At 47.9% G+C, this 18,817-nt stretch overlaps 1 protein-coding gene across 1 annotated transcript in view; it reads right to left on the reverse strand.

Moving 5' to 3' along the window:
• LOC144936111 (relaxin receptor 1-like) overlaps positions 1–18,817 on the reverse strand; it is a 336,972-nt gene that overhangs the window by 57,847 nt on the left and 260,308 nt on the right. Inside the window, exon 10 of the mRNA XM_078862984.1 lies at positions 13,973–14,044. Within this exon, the coding sequence (XP_078719110.1) occupies positions 13,973–14,044 (72 nt within the window). The remainder of the gene's footprint in view (positions 1–13,972; positions 14,045–18,817) is intronic.

The following is an 18,817-nucleotide window of genomic DNA, read 5'->3' on the forward strand; positions in this document are numbered from 1 at the left end:
TGCGGGTGAAAATTGTTCGCGACTAAGCCAACTGGCATATTTCACGTAATGATAAGCATACAACACTCTCTGTTGATCCAAAAACACATCACTGAGTCTCAAGACAAAGGTATATTGTACCACATCAAAGGGGGAAGGTTTTTTCCGTGAGGATTCCGCATTGGGGATTTGGTTGGCTATTACTAATGCTTGAACATGGGGAAAAAGCAGTGCCTAGAGAAAGCCAATATATATGAGGCGATAACACTAATAGGTCCACACAGACAGATTTATTTACTCATTACTGTACTGCAGGTTAAAGTATATATGTGCTCAAATATGTGTACGGAGGCTTTCATCTCTGTAAGTAGTTTTGAGCAAGAAGTAAAAATTCCACTCTTCTCTGGAATTGGGATATCCTTCCTAGAGGACAACCACTGCAGACTTCCCACAAAGCAGCACTCACTTTCCCATTTATACAAGAAAAAACATTCACTGAGTTAATCCACCACTGTAATTTTAACTTGCAACATTGGAACTGTCAGTCAAGTGCTCTAAACCACACTAGTACCTGGCCTAATACTGAATCATTTACAGCCCTTTGCCATTTCCACCGGTGAATGAAATTGCGCTCCACACTGGGTTACTGCCACTAGAGGTTTGATTCGCTGGCCAGTGCAGATTGGCGAAGGGTGGGGCCCAGGTCTGTTCATGTTGTCACTCCTGTTAGCCATGGCTGGGAGTCAAACTCAGGTCAATCATATTTATGCCACAGTTCGCAAAAGACACCAACGCCATTCCCGCACTAATCACCCCGTGTAGTTTTATCTCCTGAAAGATGAAAGCAACTCGAACACAACGACAAATCACAAAGCAACAATTTTAAAATGAAACCAGGTCCATGTAAGCAGTAGTTGTGGGGTAGCAATAAACCAAATGGTGGATGTGGGCATTTTTTTTCTTTAATAGGGCGCAGGTGGATACATTCCCGTTCTCTCTCTCTGCCTGCTCTAAAACTCGCAAGGACAAACCCCCATCACTATGGCAGGGTAACGACCCAAAAGGTGGCCAAATGATTAAGGATTCCTGCGTGAGTCCAGTCGTGGTGTCAAAATACACACACGTGAAAATATCACATAGTTCTCACACTATGTACTCTGTGCAGGGAGAAGGCTGCGTGCATTGGATTCCTTTTAATGGAAAACTGCGTTATTTATGACATCAACGTTGGGATATTTTACAGCCTACTTTTAAACACCTGGTTGCATTACAGCTAGCTGTTAGCATTTGGCACTAGATGCGTACCATACCCTCTGGTGTTTGATGCACACTTCGATGTACAACATGTCCGTGTAAGAAAATAAAATGACAAGGCAGTCGACTAATCTCTTCTCTGAAGTGAAAGAGGGGTATTTCTGATCAACCATCAAGAGTGATGGCACTTGTTTAAATTGGCAGAGGCCAATCTCGGCATTGGACCACCTGTTGAGCTGACTTTCAGAAAACGAAATAAATGAATAAATGTGGTACTCATAAATCCTCATATCAACAAATTAAATGTAACATGTGTATGATTGAGTTTGGTAGCTCTCACAATATCTAACCTGGAATTAGAATTCAGATACAATTTTGAATTTGATACGTGGGATCGCAGGGGCGGCAGACTGCCATGTCATGTATTGGGCAAAAAAGCAAGGCCCATTCGTGGAATCACTCTTGAAACGTATGGGTGATGCCTATGTAATTCTTGTCATTACCAGCTGGCTGATATTAACCATATTTTCAATGTATAAGTATTGTATGGCCGATGTCTAATGTATGGGACTGGACGATTTCCAACCCTGCATGGAACTGAGGCAAGGAGAGGGGGGGCCTGTGTGGCTTTGCTGATCCAGGTGTAATGCCACTGAATGGATTGGGAATTCTAGTGGATGATTAATCTCAACACGGTGGCGAGAAATTAACCGCTTCGCCTGGTATGCAGGACACCGTGGGTTCGATCCCAGCTCTGACGTCTGTATATTTGGAGTTTGCGTGTTTTCCCAGTGGTCGTGTGGATTTTTCTCCGGGTCATCCGGTTTTTCTCTCCACATTTATCAAAATGCGTTTGGAGCATTTGGCTGCGATACTTTCCACATGATAAGCCATTTCTTTGAGCTATAATTTGTGGCCAGATCGCTTTTGAAAAATAACTATGTAGCTCAGTGGGCCTAACCTGGTAAAATAAAAAAATGTCTTTTAAATGAGTGATTTTTGGGCTCTCAAGAATCCGCATTCATTTCAAGGTTGAGTCCTGCGTCTCTAATATTGAAGCTAATTATTTCAATGTTAGAATCCTATTCAAGTGATTGGAGATTTTATCATGGGAATCACCCAAAGAGGTAATCGTGATTCCTGCAGGAATCGCCCAACCCTAATCAATACTATTACAGAAAGAACTATGTCTGGAAGAGTAATTGACTGATCCCCATGTGTCATATAATATCCAGTACGATTCAGAAGGTTGGGTTGCTAACAGTTGTGTCTAAATAACTCTGTTGTAGATGTGTTCCCTCACAATAGTAATGGGACATTTCCACCACGAGCTCAGTGCTTCAATTCCCACATCCGTTCTCTATTTTCCTACAGAGCCATCAACTGTGGTGGCCATTAAGTATGCTATGATATGATCATTGTTCTCACGAGTTCAACAACATAAACATTTATCGCAATTCGCATATTTGAGGGATGGGATGTAAAATGCAATGGAGGCGTGCCATGCAAAGAAAGTAATACATCTAAATGGACTATCACCTGATCAAATAAAGGACACTGATTAATCAGAATTACATCCATTATTAAAATAGATGTTGATAAAGGTGTCATACATTTTAAATAAGTATAATGGGATAGCAATTTTAATTAGGTGGATGAAATGTTGGCAACTTATTCCTAATGTGCTGTTATTATATACATATGTAAAGGAGAGCCGACACAAGATTGCAGGGGTTTCGTCTTTTAATCCTTTTCTCCCATCCACACCTGTCCCCAGCCGTCCCAATCTCGTTCCCGCCAAAGGCCCCCCCTTCCCGCCCGTTTTCCCCTTATATCTACTCGATCACCCCTCCCACTAACCCTCCTATTGGTGGAAATCCTTCCCCTGACACCCCTACACATATAAAGAGCTTGAGTAGATATTTAACAGCATGTAACAGAAGCTTTTGAAAAATGGCACCCATGATCCTGGTGAACGCCTGGGGTTCATTTCCCAACAGGATTGTTATTCAACTCTGTTGAGAGTATTTGGCTGCTATACATCCCACATGATAATAAGCCACTTCGTTCAGTTATCATTTGTGCCCAGGTCACGTAGAAAAAGAGCTGTATAGCTCAGTGGGCCTTATCTGGTAAAATATAGTTATTATAATTTTTAGTTTTTACATGTTGACAATAACACAGTAGTCAGGAGGCAACTGTTAACTTTTTGCACACGTGGTAGAATGACCCAATTAATGTCACAAATGGTCTTACGGACTCAATAACACAATGTGCAGCCTGCATGGATAATGGACTTTGTTTTTTGGAACATGAAAAGACGTAGGATTGTTTCTACTATAACCTCTATGAGACGATAGATACATTGGGTGGCTTCCGAGCAGTGCCTTCTTAACGTAGGGGTATGTGCTATGCCTTTGTGTACCAGAGCACACAACTTCAAAGGTCACGTGAGTCAACCTTTGCCGAGTATATAAATTGAGATGGGGGTTCTGTAAACGTAACGGGCCACATGAAATGAGCATCCTACATGTGATGTCACTCCTGCGTTGCCAAGCGCCAGACTATTCATTATCATATGTGATATATCCACTGCTGGATGAACGTCTCCCCAAAGCTGCCACCATCTGCTACGTATGTATGTTGAGCTACTTTCGCGTAGCCAACCGTAGCAATCGGAGGTCCTGCGGTGCATAAATCTATGTTACTACTTCGCACGAGCTGATCTCATCACTCCAGCTCCTTTGTGGGCATCCTTGTGAGCACATTCCTTCCTTTGCTTGCCATTCACGTTAGTTTGACAAGAAATAGAAGGCTTTCGCGACCAATATTATTCATAACAGAGGTTGTTTTTTTTGGTTAGATTGGGTAATTATAAATGTGGCGTTAAACCCGCCACCACCCGACACAGCCAATTAGTAAGGCTTTTCACGTGAACAAAACGTGACAATTAGTTAATTGCTGGCGAAACGTCGTACTCGAATTGTAAATGTTGTGGGTTTACTCTCCAACACACCAGTGTGCTGAATAAGTAGAAAATTGGCATGTTTTGTTTAAGTGACAAACCTTACTAATTGGCTGTGTAGGGTGGTGGCAGGTTTAACGACACATTTATATTTACGCGATGTAACCCCTCTATTATGCACTCACATTAGCTTCCACTACCGGCCATCAACTATTCCTAGCGACGTGTCCTGCCCAACCCCACGTACTTTTCTCAACAATCAAAATTACGTCTCTGAATCTGGTATGTTCTCCTATCAATTCACATGTTGCCATTTCTGCCTCTTGGTGTAATTATCAAAATGCACAGCTCTACGCTTCTTTGCACACTTTTCAGCTTTTGTTCCATTTCAACACCAATGTCCGTGTTTCTGATCCATATGTTCATGAGCAAGTATAATACACTGATTTGAAACGTTCTTCTCAAGGCACATTGCTACATTGTTTTCATCGTTAAGTGTAGTTTTCCAATAAGTAAAACCTGATGTTGTCCACCTTCAGAAGTGAATGTCCTAAGTATGCATACTCTGATGTTTTTTTACTCTCTAAATGGTGTCCCTCCAACAGATATTTTCGAACGTTGAGTCAACTTGTTGTACATGACAGTTGTTATCCTGAGCACAACCGTTTTTTTTTGTTAAATTTCATGGTTTGCGATAATGATCACAATTTGCATATCTGAGTTGCATTATTATTTTCTCCATTTGTGTTTATGCTGAGATGTGACCAGGTGCTAGCTGCATGTACACATGTTGAACTTCTTTCACACCGTACGCAGCCAACCGTGCTAATCGGAGGGGTGGAGCTGTGAACACGGGGACCCAAACGCCACAAAATACTCTAACATAATATATAAGAAGCTTACTGCAATTAACAGATTATAAATATATAAAAATAGTGATTAATTAAAATAAAGATCAGCCTATCAGCATACACTTTCATACCATGGCTCTAAGTTTTCTGAAAGCTTCATATATTCATACTAACCAACGAGGTGACACTAATACATCACACGTTAACATTTTTGTTTCAGAATGTTTTATAAACAGACATTTCCCACAGGTGATGATGGCTGGGCTAACATTTTCTAAATTTGGCGGAGTGTACAGGCGCTGACATCAGCTGAAAGAATACACCTCGTGGGGGCTGGTCGACATGCCACGCTGTATTATGACACTGCAATATGCCCCTCACACAATGGTCCTTCACATCTTGGCCCAAAAGAATTGAGTTACTGGTACAACTGAGGGTGGCAAATGCTAACAGTCATCTTCTTGAAGAAATTTATCTTTAGATCACAACCATGTACGATAGCAATGTTCTCGTAGCAGCCTTTGACTCGAGAAATGTTGACAAAAATGGTACCATAGTACGTTTTATAGACATTAAACGTGTTTATATGAATAATCTATGGAATATAAGAAAAAATAAGAAGAGCGAATAACATACGGTGTCTTAAATAAATAGTGTCTACGCTAAGATTTCTGACCATAGTGGATACTACCGACAGTAGATATTAGTAGAACTCGCCACTCCAGGCAAGGACTGATCAACCCCTTGGCTCGTTGGTTAATTATGGGAGTTGTGGTAAGTTGGCTACACTTTTTTTGACCAATCTCACTTTCCTCCATGTGTGAAATGTGTCACCTTAATTCAATAACGCATATGATATTACCCACGAGCAAGGATATCATGGAGGAGAGAAGGAGTGGCAGAGGGGGACTGGAGGAGGAAAGAGATATGGAGGATGTATCAATGACATGGTTTTCTATGTCAAGAGTAGTTTCCATCTCCTCCCCTACGCTACCCCGAATGATTGCTGATGAAATTGTCGAACAGTAATGAGAAGTAGAACTGAACTTTAATGGGAAATTCACTAAGTGAGAATTACAAAGCGAAGGAGGAACAAACCTGAATGAATATTCCGTAGAGCAGTAAGCAGCTCCGCATTTTTCTTCACAGAAATGTGAACATGTTTCATCTTAAGTCACTTGGCAGGTCGTGTGTGGTGCGGTAAAGTATGGGTACTTACACCTCCTCAAGGTTGTCTGGTAGAGTAGGCCAACTACCCTTACAGGGGCTCTCTGGACTTCCCTCAAGAGGGAGGCCCCTTTCACAGGCAGCGGTGTGAGAAAGCCATTGCAGGGCTGCGCCTTTGCCTTCACCTTTACATGGTTTATATTTGACACGGCGCAGGACTTAAAGTAATTACGACAGATGTATCTACTTCATTGCTCCAGGTGCTCCAGTGGTTCTATTTGAAGTTCCATTATACAATTGGGGATACCCATATTTAAAAGATATATTTTGTAAAGGTAATGTAATGGTACAATTTTAGTTTTAGCCATTAAACATAATGATTTACTTTCATTTCTTGTTTTCGTTGGAATGTACGTAAAACAGTAATAGCTTGAAAATAAAACTGTATTTTAAAACGTAGCATTCCTGTATGTGCAGGCTGTTGCCATAATTTGAGCAATCTATTTACTATAGTTAATGCTAATCATAATAATGTTTCATTTGTATGGCGCTTAAATGCCTCGGCAAACTCATACGCCTTACATGACATCTCATCTCAAACATTCAAAGGGCACCCTGAGTGGTAGCTCTCCCTGTGCAGAACAAGGCGACTCAGAACCAGGCAGCAAGTGGGGATTCGTCTGCATGCAGGGGTGTGAACCCCATTGCGTCATTTGTTGCTCATTCAAATCTGGGAATGGGGACAATTTAACCCACGGTTGATAAAATGTTGAATTGGAATTTGGAATTCAATATCTTTTGCTCAAGGCTTCGTAAAGCAAACAGCTGCACATGACCATTGTTTTAATGGGTCACCCCTGAGAAGTATGACATTGTTACTGTTATAGAGCTTGCCCAATGTTCTAACTAACCTGGCACGTGCGCCTCAGCTGCCTGCTAATGCCACTCCATCACTGGGCATGGAGCAGTGCTCCCTATAATTCACGAGTAATTGATACTCATTCCTCTGGAACGCCATCCATCACTCTGTAACCTCCACGACAAACATCCCTCGAGCTGTCAGTGCACGAGAGGGAACAAAAAAGTTTTGTATTTGCTCGATGTGATATTACGCTGCTGGGATTTGAAGCCATCAGTGGTCCTTTAACACATCTCAATAATAAAAAAAATAAAAAAATTTATTACATCGTACAATTGTTGCTCAGGCATTCTTATTGGGCAGGGCTATCATGGAGGTGGATACGATGGCAGCGGATTTTGCTCATCCTATGCACTTTAAAAAAATAGATTGAATATTAATTTCTTTAGAACTGATTTTTGTGTTTAGTTTGTTGACTTTCCCCCGCATCTCCGATTAGCACGGTTGGCTACATACGGTGCGAAAGAAGGTCAACATACATACAGTACGCATATACATACATACGTAAGTCTGCCAGAAGAGTAATTTTGCGGATTTTTTTTTTCAAATTTGGAAAATCTGGACCATGACGCCAAGCACACAATGGCCTACTCGTTTCGAATGACGTCGTGGGATCTCGAACATCCACCGGAGAAGCAGGAAAGCAGGCGGCACGTGTATCTGTGTCGTCAATACCCAGGTGGCCTGGCGGATTCTCACCGTGACCCTCTAAACTAAACTATATAAAATTAATTTTACCAGGTAAGCACCACTGAGCTATATCGCTCTTTTTTCAGAAGCGACCTGGCCACAAATGCTAGCTCAACGAAGTGGTTTATCATGTGGATATTTACAGCAGCCAAATACTCTCAACACATTCTAAATGTGTAGGGAAAAAAAGAAAAAATCCCCGCGACCACAGCGAATACAGCAAACTCCAAATATACAGGCGTCAGGGTCGAGATTGAACCCACGATCTCCTGCATACCAGGCAAGGTAGTTAACATCTCGCAGACCGTGGCACTCTCAATGAGCAATGAGCAGCAAATGTACTACGGCTGGGACCTTGTCACCGCTATGAATGAAACAGTGTAGAAGGAGGGTCTCACCTTTGCTATATTACGTGGACACGACGAACCTGGTGATTGATGTTTTATTTTTTATACATGTGTAGTGGTGATACGCGCTGGGGTAAGGATCGTGTGCCAGCGCGTAGTGATTGGCTGTGTGTGTTGGTGACGCGCGCTGACGGTGAAGGATCATGGGTCAGCGCGGGGTCATGGGTTATGAGGCGGTGATTGGCTGGGTATCGGTGACGCGCGCTGACAGCGAGGGGATCGTGTGGCAGCGCGTGGGGATTGGTCAACTAAGGGGGTGCTCACGTCGCGGTCCGCATACGCTCCGTCTCCCAGGAGCGGAGGCTATATAAGGCGGTGCGCACAGGCGCACGGGGAGTTGGTGACCAGTGAAGACAGAAGACGGAGGAGGAAGAGATAGGGCCCTGAGGCACCTAGTCCCGCTGTCCTTGTGGGGACCGGGGCCCTGTGTGGCTCAGAGGCGGGACCTTGGGACCCGGGGCCGAACGTCCGTGTGAGGGCCGGCCCGCGGGACCCAGAGGTCGTGACCCACGCCCAAGCTGGGGTGGGTCTGTAGGCTCCACGGACGCTACGGGGCTGGAGTGCCCGTGAGCGTGTACCGTGAGCGTGTAGCGTGAGCCGTAGTAACCACACGTGTCAAGTGGAATGTGCAGCGTGAGTTGTAGTGACCACACGTGTCAAGTGGAGTGTGTAGTGTGAGAAATAGTGACCACACGTGTTATTGTGGAAAGACAAGTTTTAATAAAGTGTGTTTCCCGTCAAGTGGTTTCCCGCCGTCATTCCGAATACTTCAACTGGCGTCAGAAGTGAAACAGTCTTCCAGGCATGGATACAAGGAAGACTCGTCGGACTCACGGGATTGACCGCGAGGATAACCTCGACGACTCGGGCCAGCTGGCATCAGAGGGAGAGGACGAGGAGATGCCGACGCCGCAGGACCCACCGGGGGCGCCCGACGAGCGGCTGGGGGCTGATGCCGGACTCCGCGAGGCGCACTCCCGTCTGGCAGAGCTGCTACTCGCCGCGGCGTCGATCCTGGCGGAGATCACCACGTCGGGAGGAGCGGGGACGTCGGCGGACATTCAACAGGCTCGCCTCGCAGATTCCCGCCAAAATGACTTGGCAGTTCCCGCCATTTCAACCACACGGACATCTTTTGGCGGGAACGGCGAGCAACACGTGGCGGGAGTTCTCCAAGCGCGCCCGCTTACGTCATCAGCGCGCGCTACGGACCGCCATCAGCCACCCGCCATAGGGGCCGCCATCTTGCAGACCGACGGTGTGGCGGAGAGGAACCATGTGGCAGAGGACGACTTCATCTTCCAGCAGCGCCTTCCCACGTTGACAGCCTTCAAGGCGGAAGGCGGGGACTGGGGCGCATTCCAACGCAGGTTTCTGGCGCATCAAGAAATGTCGGCCTGGTCCGACGCTACGGCGCTGCGGGCACTGCCTGCCATGTTGGACGACGACGCGCTCGCGGCCTTCAGGTCCGCACAGAGGTCGGACCGCTCCACGCTTAAGGCTGCGTTGGGCCTCATGGCCAAGGTCTATGGACCTCCTTCGGCTTGTCACCATCAGTTTTACGAGCGACGGAAGGCGGACACGGAGACCGCGCTCGCCTACCGCACGGCGTTGTTGGCTCTCGCCGACGCCGCGTTCCCTCGTATGGACGAGGAGGGCCAGGATGCGATGGTCTTGGAGCAACTGTTCAAGTTGGCGCAGGACCTGGGGGTCCCCATCAACACGGCCGACGAAGTCGACATATCTTCATTGCGGGTCGCAACAAGTATACAGGCGTACGAGGTCCTCAAGCGTAAACAAGGGGTCGTCTGCACTGCTGCCGTGGCCTCAGCTCCAGGCCCGGTGGTCACCGAGCCCCAAGTCGTCTGCCCACGGGAGGAGGCGTTCACCGCTGGACGACCGGGGACTGGAGGTCGGGGGGTCGTTCTCCTCTGCGATCGGCCCGTAAGCTGGAGCAACCGAGACCTCCGACGTCCCTCATCACGTGTTACAACTGCGGCCTCCTCCGGGGCCACGTGGCGTCCGGTTGCCGCGCTCCACGTCAGCGCGCCATGGGACCTCGGCTGGACGACGACCAAGGCCCCAAGTCGTCCCTACTACCCCCAGCAAGTCGCGGCACTTCACATGCTCGGCCTACATGCACGACACACATGGGCCGTCGCTTTGCGGCGGAGGAGGGCCGATTAGGGGTCGGGGATTCGGTTCGGAGAGGGGGGTTCGTGCGGGACCGAGGGGACATTAAATGGTCTGAGTTGGGTCACAGAATAGTGGCTGCGTCGGCGGGTTCATCGGTCGTTACGGGATTCATAGACGAGGTCGAGGTCAGGGTGTTAGTGGACACGGGGGCGTTGGCGACTATAATTTCAGACCTCATTTACAACATTCTCCCCGTCCAATTTCGACCTCTGCTTCCGGTGGACGTGGGGGTTGGGGGGGGGTTGGGGGGGGGTTGGGGGGGGGGTTGGGGGGGGGGGGGTTGGGGGGGGGCCCCGTGAGGGGCTCGGGGTTCTTCGTGTTGCTAGTGATGAAGATCCACGTCGGGTAAAAGAAGCCTCTAGCCACGCGGTCCGGGACCCAGCTTGTGGTCCGTGCCGGGATAACGAACCGTGTCTAGTTCTGCTGTAGTGTGGCTAGATGGGCATTCAATACCCAAGTGTAGGTTGTGTTATGTTATGTTGAATTACTGAAATAAATAGTGTTGCTCCAAAGACAACGTCTGCGACTCAGTTGGACTCACTACATACACATGTACAGTGAGGGAAAAAAGTATTTGATCCCCTGCGGATTTTGTACGTTTGCCCACTGACAAAGAAATGATCAGTCTATAATTTTAATGGTAGGTTTATTTGAACAGTGAGAGACATAATAACAACAACAAAATCCAGAAAAACGCATGTCAAAAATGTTAGAAATTGATTGGCATTTTAATGAGGGAAATAAGTATTTGACCCCTCTGCAAAACATGACTTAGTACTTGGTGGCAGAACCCTTGTTGGCAATCACAGAGATCAGACGTTTCTTGTAGTTGGCCACCAGGTTTGCACACATCTCAGGAGGGATTTTGTCCCACTCTTCTTTGCAGATCTTCTCCAAGGCATTAAGGTTTCGAGGCTGACGTTTGGCAACTTGAACCTTCAGCTCCCTCCACAGAGTTTCTATGGGATTAAGGTCTGGAAACTGGCTAGGCCACTCAAGGACCTTAATGTGCTTCTTCTTGAGCCACTCCTTTGTTGCCTTGGCCGTGTGTTTTGGGTCATTGTCATGCTGGAATACCCATCCACGAGCCATTTCAATGCCCTGGCTGAGGGAAGGAGGAGGTTCTCACCCAAGATTTGACGGTACATGGCCCCGTCCATCGTCCCTTTGATGCGGTGAAGTTGTCCTGTCCCCTTAGCAGAAAAACACCCCCAAAGCATAATGTTTCCACCTCCATGTTTGACGGTGGGGATGGTGTTCTTGGGGTCATAGGCAGCATTCCTCCTCCTCCAAACACGGCGAGTTGAGTTGATGCCAAAGAGCTCCATTTTGGTCTCATCTGACCACAACACTTTCACCCAGTTGTCCTCTGAATCATTCAGATGTTCATTGGTAAACTTCAGACGGGCATGTATATGCGCTTTCTTGAGCAGGGAGACCTTGCGGGCGCTGCAGGATTTCAGTCCTTCACGTCGTAGTGTGTTACCAACTGTTTTCTTGGTGACTATGATCCCAGCTGCCTTGAGATCATTGACAAGATCCTCCTGTGTAGTTCTGAGCTGATTCCTCACCGTTCTCATGATCATTGCAATTCCACGAGGTGAGATCTTGCATGGAGCCCCAGGCCGAGGGAGATTGACAGTTATTTTGTGTTTCTTCCATTTGAGAATAATCGCACCAACTGTTGTCACCTTCTCACCAAGCTGCTTGACGATGGTCTTGTAGCCCACTTCAGCCTTGTGTAGATCTACAATCTTGTCCCTGACATCCTTGGAGAGCTCTTTGGTCTTGGCATGGTGGAGAGTTTGGAATCTGATTGATTGATTGCTTCTGTGAACAGGTGTTTATTATACAGGTAACAAGCTGAGATTAGGAGCACTCCCTTTAAGAGTGTGCTCCTAATCTCAGCTCGTTACCTGTATAAAAGACACCTGGGAGCCAGAAATCTTTCTGATTGAGAGGGGGTCAAATACTTATTTCCCTCATTAAAATGCCAATCAATTTATAACATTTTTTACATGCTTTTTCTGTAATTTTTTGTTGTTATTCTGTCTCTCACTGTTCAAATAAACCTACCATTAAAATTATAAACTGATCATTTCTTTGTCAGTGGGCAAACGTACAAAATCAGCAGGGGATCAAATACTTTTTTCCCTCACTGTATATATGTTCAACTTCTTTGGAACCGTACGTACCCAACCATGCTAATTGGAGGTGAAGAGTATCCACTCATATACTGGAACATCAGACTGATATATGCTCAGACACCAGGTTACGTTGTTGACAACATTGAGATAAGCAGCATAGCATGCTGTTTGCCTCATTTACCAAACCTAATTTTTAGCTGTTGGAGCCGCCGGCAGTTGCGAATGAATTACATTAACCATAAAAACCCAATTGCTTAAGAGGTTTACATAAGCCCACCAATGAAGCATGGAAACAGCGTTTTAGTCACCCATTACGTATTTTTGAAATGCAAGCATGCAGCCACAACCATTACAATTGTTCCATGACACAAAATCTAGTATTAGATATGACTTGAATATATTGAGTTTTAAGGTTGAGCAAATATTCGTATTATGGCATTTGATGTGCGGTGCATGTGGACTTTGCTGTTAGTAACTTATTGTCGAACCCACACTTGACTCACGGCAACAGCATAAACAGCAGATTGCATTTACAGATAACGTTAATTTAAGATCTAATTTAATGGCATGGCCATGTACAGTGTCAGTTGCATGTGTAACTGGATGGAACCTGTTCTAGTTCTCTCTAAGGTCAACTCAGTTTTAGGGGTGCCACGGTGGCGAGATGTTAACTACCTCGCTTGGTATGCAGGAGGTCGTGGTGTTCGAACCCGACCCTGACGCCTGTATATTTAGAGTTGGCATGTTCTCCCAGTGGTCGCGTTGATTTTTCTCTGGGTCCTCCGATTTTTAGAGTATTTGACTGCTATACATGTCCACATGATAAGCCACTTCGTTGAGCTATCATTTGTGGATAGGTCACTTCTGAAAGAGAGCTCTTACCTGGTAAAATTAAAATAGTTTAAAAGGACTAACAGGTTGGCATTGTGGCACATGCCTATAAACCAGCACTTTGAAGGCAAGGTCTTTGTGGATCACAGAGGTGAGTGAAACCTCCAAACCCGCTTGGCTGCAAGGTGACTAGCAGCTGCCAGTACCACCCAACAAGATGACTATCTCGAGGGGATTGTTTGGAAGCTTGAGTCTCATCTGCTTGTACATGTGGGATTTCCATGGTTTTATGTTTTTTAAAAAGAAAACGGCCAAACAATGCAATGCTAGAGTCTCCGGCAAAAGTCTTGAGACAGTGAAGCTTTTCTCGATAAATACATTATTATTACTAAATAACCTGGCATGGTACCTAAACATTAACACTGGGATGACAAAGGCGGCTGAGTATGGTGTAGGCCACACCACCCCATCATATTCTGGTGCTCACTAAACATCACTTGCCCCAACAGTGTGTATTCGCTAAATCTGGGAATTGGTGTGTGTCTGTGGGAGTTAGTGGAACTCACAATACAGTCAGTTGATCACAGCCCAAGAATGTAGAATTTCTCACCGACTGGATCTGGTTTCCTTCCAGGTCACTGCCATAGAAAGAGGTGAGAGAAGGGAAGACCAAATTAAAGTCACAGTCATCGACCGGGGAGCACGAACATGTCAGCACACATTGGTAAAGAGCACGATACGCATTGGACATTTGTATAATTTATGAAACTATAGTTTCCAGCCCTTTCATTATTCATAACAAACACACCAGTCTTACAGCGCAAGGTTATCATGAAGGGCTTATGTTCCTCAGATGGGTGTAGTCTGCCAGTGGGTGCGATGTTGCAATGTGGTTTAATCCAACTGAGTAAATTTGCTAATAATTTTGCAAGTAACTTTGAAACATTTTCTAAATTTGAATCGCGATGCCAGCACACATTGGTACACTTTTTTTAATAGCACCACCGGGTTTTTAAGAGCAGATGGCAGTATTTACGTTCAAGTTTATTTTGTTTACCAGATGCGGTTAATGCATCCATGGTACTAACCAGGGTGGCTGCTTGGTTTGAACTGCGAACCTCTGCCACAAGTGACAAACGCCCTGTTGTTCGTTCATGCCGCTGGCACGTCACATTTGTCAAAAGCAAGGCTGGATGAAGGCTTCCTCAAGCTGTTGGTCATGAGGAATATTGATGATACTTCCCCACACTGGTCAGTAGGGATATGTGAAAGGAGGGGGGAGGATGCTCAGGACTCGCTGGCAGGAGGTCACGGGGCAGACCCAGATGCCACAGGTCGACTGACTGAGACGACTGGCTGATGCACCACCTGTGCCCCCTAATGTGCCAACTTGTGCTTTAGCCACCCGGTGCTCCGCTCGTTGATGCGAGCATCGCTCCTCCACCCTCCATTGTTGTTGGAGGGCGACTGCCTCCAACTGGCCAGTAGCGTCGTTCACGAGCCTCCTCCACAGACGCCGATCTTGACAGGGCTGGTACCAGTCATCGGCAAGTCCACTTAGCTCCACATCCTCCTATACCACATCACTCCATCTCTTCTCTAGGCCATGCCGCACCCGTTCAGCCTCCTTGATCCGGCCGAACAAAAACTGTTTAGGCATGCGGTGGCTGGGCATGCGGACTACATGGCCCAGCCAATGCAGCCTTGCCTGCCGGAGGAACTCACCAATGGGACTTTGTCCAGATTTTTCAAGGATTTGTGAGCTCCTCACACAATCCAGCCTGGTTAAACCCAGGATGGATCGAAGGCAGTAGGTTCCACACAGTGTGACTCAACCGATGAAAAGATAATGCCGCTCGACTGATTCGGAGTGAGACCTCTGCTGTTAAACCGGAGCTGGTCATGAGCACACTGCCCAGGTATGGGAAACTCTCCACTCTCTCCACAACTGCCCTATCACCAATTGAGAATTGTGGGGGTGGAGTGTCCGATGGTACAAAATACCCAGGCAGGTGCTTAGTTTTGTTGGGGCTGATGGCAAGTCTCCACCTCTTATTGGAAAGCTCCAGGTTTAGCAGCAGCGCCTCCAACTCCTCCTCTGAGTCAGCAGCAATTACCAGATCATCGGCATACATAATATAGTTGAGCAATTGGGAGCCATCCCTTGACCACACCCGGGCATCGATCAGCCTCCCATTGTATCTAATCTAAGATGGAATTTCCTCCGGTACAGCTATTGAAGGCTTCACAAACTATGTAGTCGAAATAGATGTTAAATAATGTGGGAGCTAGACGACATCCCTGTCGCACCCCAAGGTGTATAGGGAATAGCTCCGACTCTCGGCCATGTAGTTTTACCTGGGCTCGCTCACCATCATGAAGGTCCTTCATGATCGTGAGCAGAGGGCCAGGGACTCCGAAAGCACGAAGAATAACCCAGAGCCCAGGCCTACTGATGGTATCCTAGGTCTTGACCAGGTCAATAAAGCAGAGATGTTAGTCTTGTTGGAATTCCTTACACCTCTGCTGTAGCAGACGGACAGAAAATATGCCATCTGTGCAGGACCGCCCTTTCCTGAAACCGCATTGGAGCCCCGCAAGCCTCTCCTCAGCGTGCCTAGCAAGGTGATGTTGAATAATCCTTGCCAGGACATTTCTCGGCACACTGAGGAGTGAGATGCCCCTGTAGTTGTTACAGTCTGTGCGGTCCCCCTTCTTAAAGAGGGGGACTACTAGGGCATCCTTACAATCCTGCGGAACCCGTCCAGTGGTCCAGATTGTTGTTATGATGTCATGTAGGGCAGTCTGTGTATAAACGCCACCCTCCCTCAGTATTTTGCTTGGGAGATCATCTCTGCCCGGTGCCTTTCCTGGTCTCAGGCTCTGGATCGCCTTCAGTACTTCCTCAACAAATGACACCTCAGCCAGCCACTCACAGGGGGTGACTTCTTCTTCCAATATTTGAGGCACCGCAGCCTCGGCAGGTTCATCTACACTTTGTCCATGTTGTTTTCCAGGCTGAGGGATTTTTAGCCAATCTGCAAAACTGTTCCTGGGGTTTGGAGTTTTCGTGACTTCAGCAATTGTTTCTTGCTGTGGTTGTCCCACCTGATGACGGACGCTTGTGTTGCACCCGAAATGTCGTGATTTAATTCATTTTATTGTATAACTACGTGACGTTACCGAAAGAACCAAAGGGTCAGAGATTGGATCACCATTCTTTCCCCTAATGATGGTAATAGGTGTGGTGCTGCAGGTTACTTTTTATGGAATTAAAGAGCGATTTGTGATCGTGGGCCATTGAGGCAGACTCCAACCCGCGACCACCACCCATCCTTGCAGTGCCTCACGGCTCTCCGAACCTCCGAGTGAAGGCTGCGGTAAGCCTCCTCATTCTCCGACGTGGGATGCTGTATCCGATGAGAGTGGGCCTGCAGCTTTTTTTTAGCCAGCTTGAACACCTCCTCTGTCAGCCAGGGTCTCTGAGGAGGTCTGGACCGTGTACCCAAAGCAGCCATTGCGGCTGCATGAGCCACAGTCTTAAATCTCGCCCATTTCCCCTCGACATCAGGAGTGGGGGACGATGCCAACCCCAGTCGCAAGCGATGATGAAATCCTCGCTTGCAACTTTCATCAGCTGACTGAGACCATGCCACTAAGGGTTTGCATGGGGTTCTGGGTGTACACCCACAACCGGAGTGGAACGAATGGCAGGCGCATCTTACAGATGATAAGTCGATGGTCAGTGGGCAGATCAGCTCCATGATAGGTCCTGGTGTCAAGGACATGGGCCCACATCTGCTGTTCCATCACTATGTAGTCCAGCAGATGTTCTTGCTTGTGTAATGAGAGCCATGTATGACTCACGTGGCGATCGGCTTGCCGGTCCCGCTTTGTAGCCAATGAGGGGAAAGCCCGGGAGCATGATCTCGGCGTGATCACGGCATGTTAGCTAAGGTGATTGGCTTGGCCGATCTTGGCCTCAGCTAATGGGAAGCCGGATCAGAGGCGTGGTCCCGGGAGTTGACGGGGAGTGATCTGGAGTGTTCGACGCGGACTACTGGAGATTGGCTTAGGGGTACCACGTGACCGAGGGGTTAAGAGGGGGGAGAGACGGAGGAGTCGGGAGCAGACCTGGGAACGAAAGAGCAGGAGCCACGCGCGTACGGGGCTCTGGGTGCCACGTGAGCGGTGCGACTTTGCTGGCTGTCTGCCCGCTTCCCGTTGCCTGCCAGCAACGGGGAGTGTGTGTAAACTGTGGAAGTGGAAAAATAAAGGACTGATTCCAGAAGCCGTCTCGAGAAGGTTTATTACATTGGTGTCAGAAGTTCTTCTGGGACCGTTTGGACGATCTTCAAGATGTCCAAGCACCTCAGAAAGAAGAACCCACCCGAGCTTCCATCGGAGGAAGATGTCGAGACGGACGAAGATGATCTGTTGGGGGCTACAGCTCCTCTGCCACCGGCTGCTGCTACTCTCCTCGACGCCTCTCAACGCCGACAGGGTGAAGATACGACCACCTCAGGGGCGAAGGACGGATGGCGGCTGATGGCGGAGCAGATCGAGTCATTACGCGCAATTCTGCTGAGTTTGGTGACAGCGGTGGCATCCTCACCAGCCGTGGGTCGCCAGATAGCAGGCCAGCTTAACGCCGCAGATCGAGATCCTGCCCAGGAATCTGCGTCCGCCACTGCTCCTGTCACGCGGGAAGAGGCCGACATCTTGGGCGGGGCGGCAGCACCGGAGCCGTTGGGCGCCATTTTGTGCGAAGCTGCCACCACGCGGCCGCCGGACGCCATTTTGACTGCGACAGGTGGAACGCGGGAAACGAAATCGGAGACGCCCGCGGCGTCTGCCTGCCACCGTGGACATCGCCTTCCACAGATTAAGGAATTTATCGCCGGGGGCGATTGGAGTGCTTTAACGTGGCGCTTCGAGTCGGCCTTCAGATCCGTGCGATGGACGGAGGCGGAGGCGCTGGAAGCGCTACCTACACTGCTCGACGATGTTTCTCTGGGGGTCTTCCGCTCTATCCCGGCGTCCAAGAAGAAGACGCTTCGTGATGCTTTCGCAGAGATGGCGGAGTTCTACGACCCGTCAACAGCAACCACGAGAAAATGTATGTCATGTCGCCGAGGATCGGAGGAGTCGCCTTTGGCTTATCGGGGGGCGTTGATGGCGCTGGCCATGGCTGCTTACCCCGACGCGACGGCCGATCATCTGGATCCTCTCATCCTTTCCCGTATGCTGGAGCTGTCCCAGGAGCTCAACATTTCGCTGCCGGTATGCGGCCACGAACCGCTCACATCGCGATGGGTGGCGCGCTGCCTGGACGCTAAGTTTAACATCAAGCGCTGGGACCAGATGGCGGCGTGGTCGGGGAAACCCGAGATCGACGGGGAGTGATCTGG

This window comes from Lampetra fluviatilis, chromosome 15 (genome assembly GCF_964198595.1).
Source record: "Lampetra fluviatilis chromosome 15, kcLamFluv1.1, whole genome shotgun sequence".
Taxonomy (NCBI): Eukaryota; Metazoa; Chordata; class Hyperoartia; order Petromyzontiformes; family Petromyzontidae; genus Lampetra; species Lampetra fluviatilis.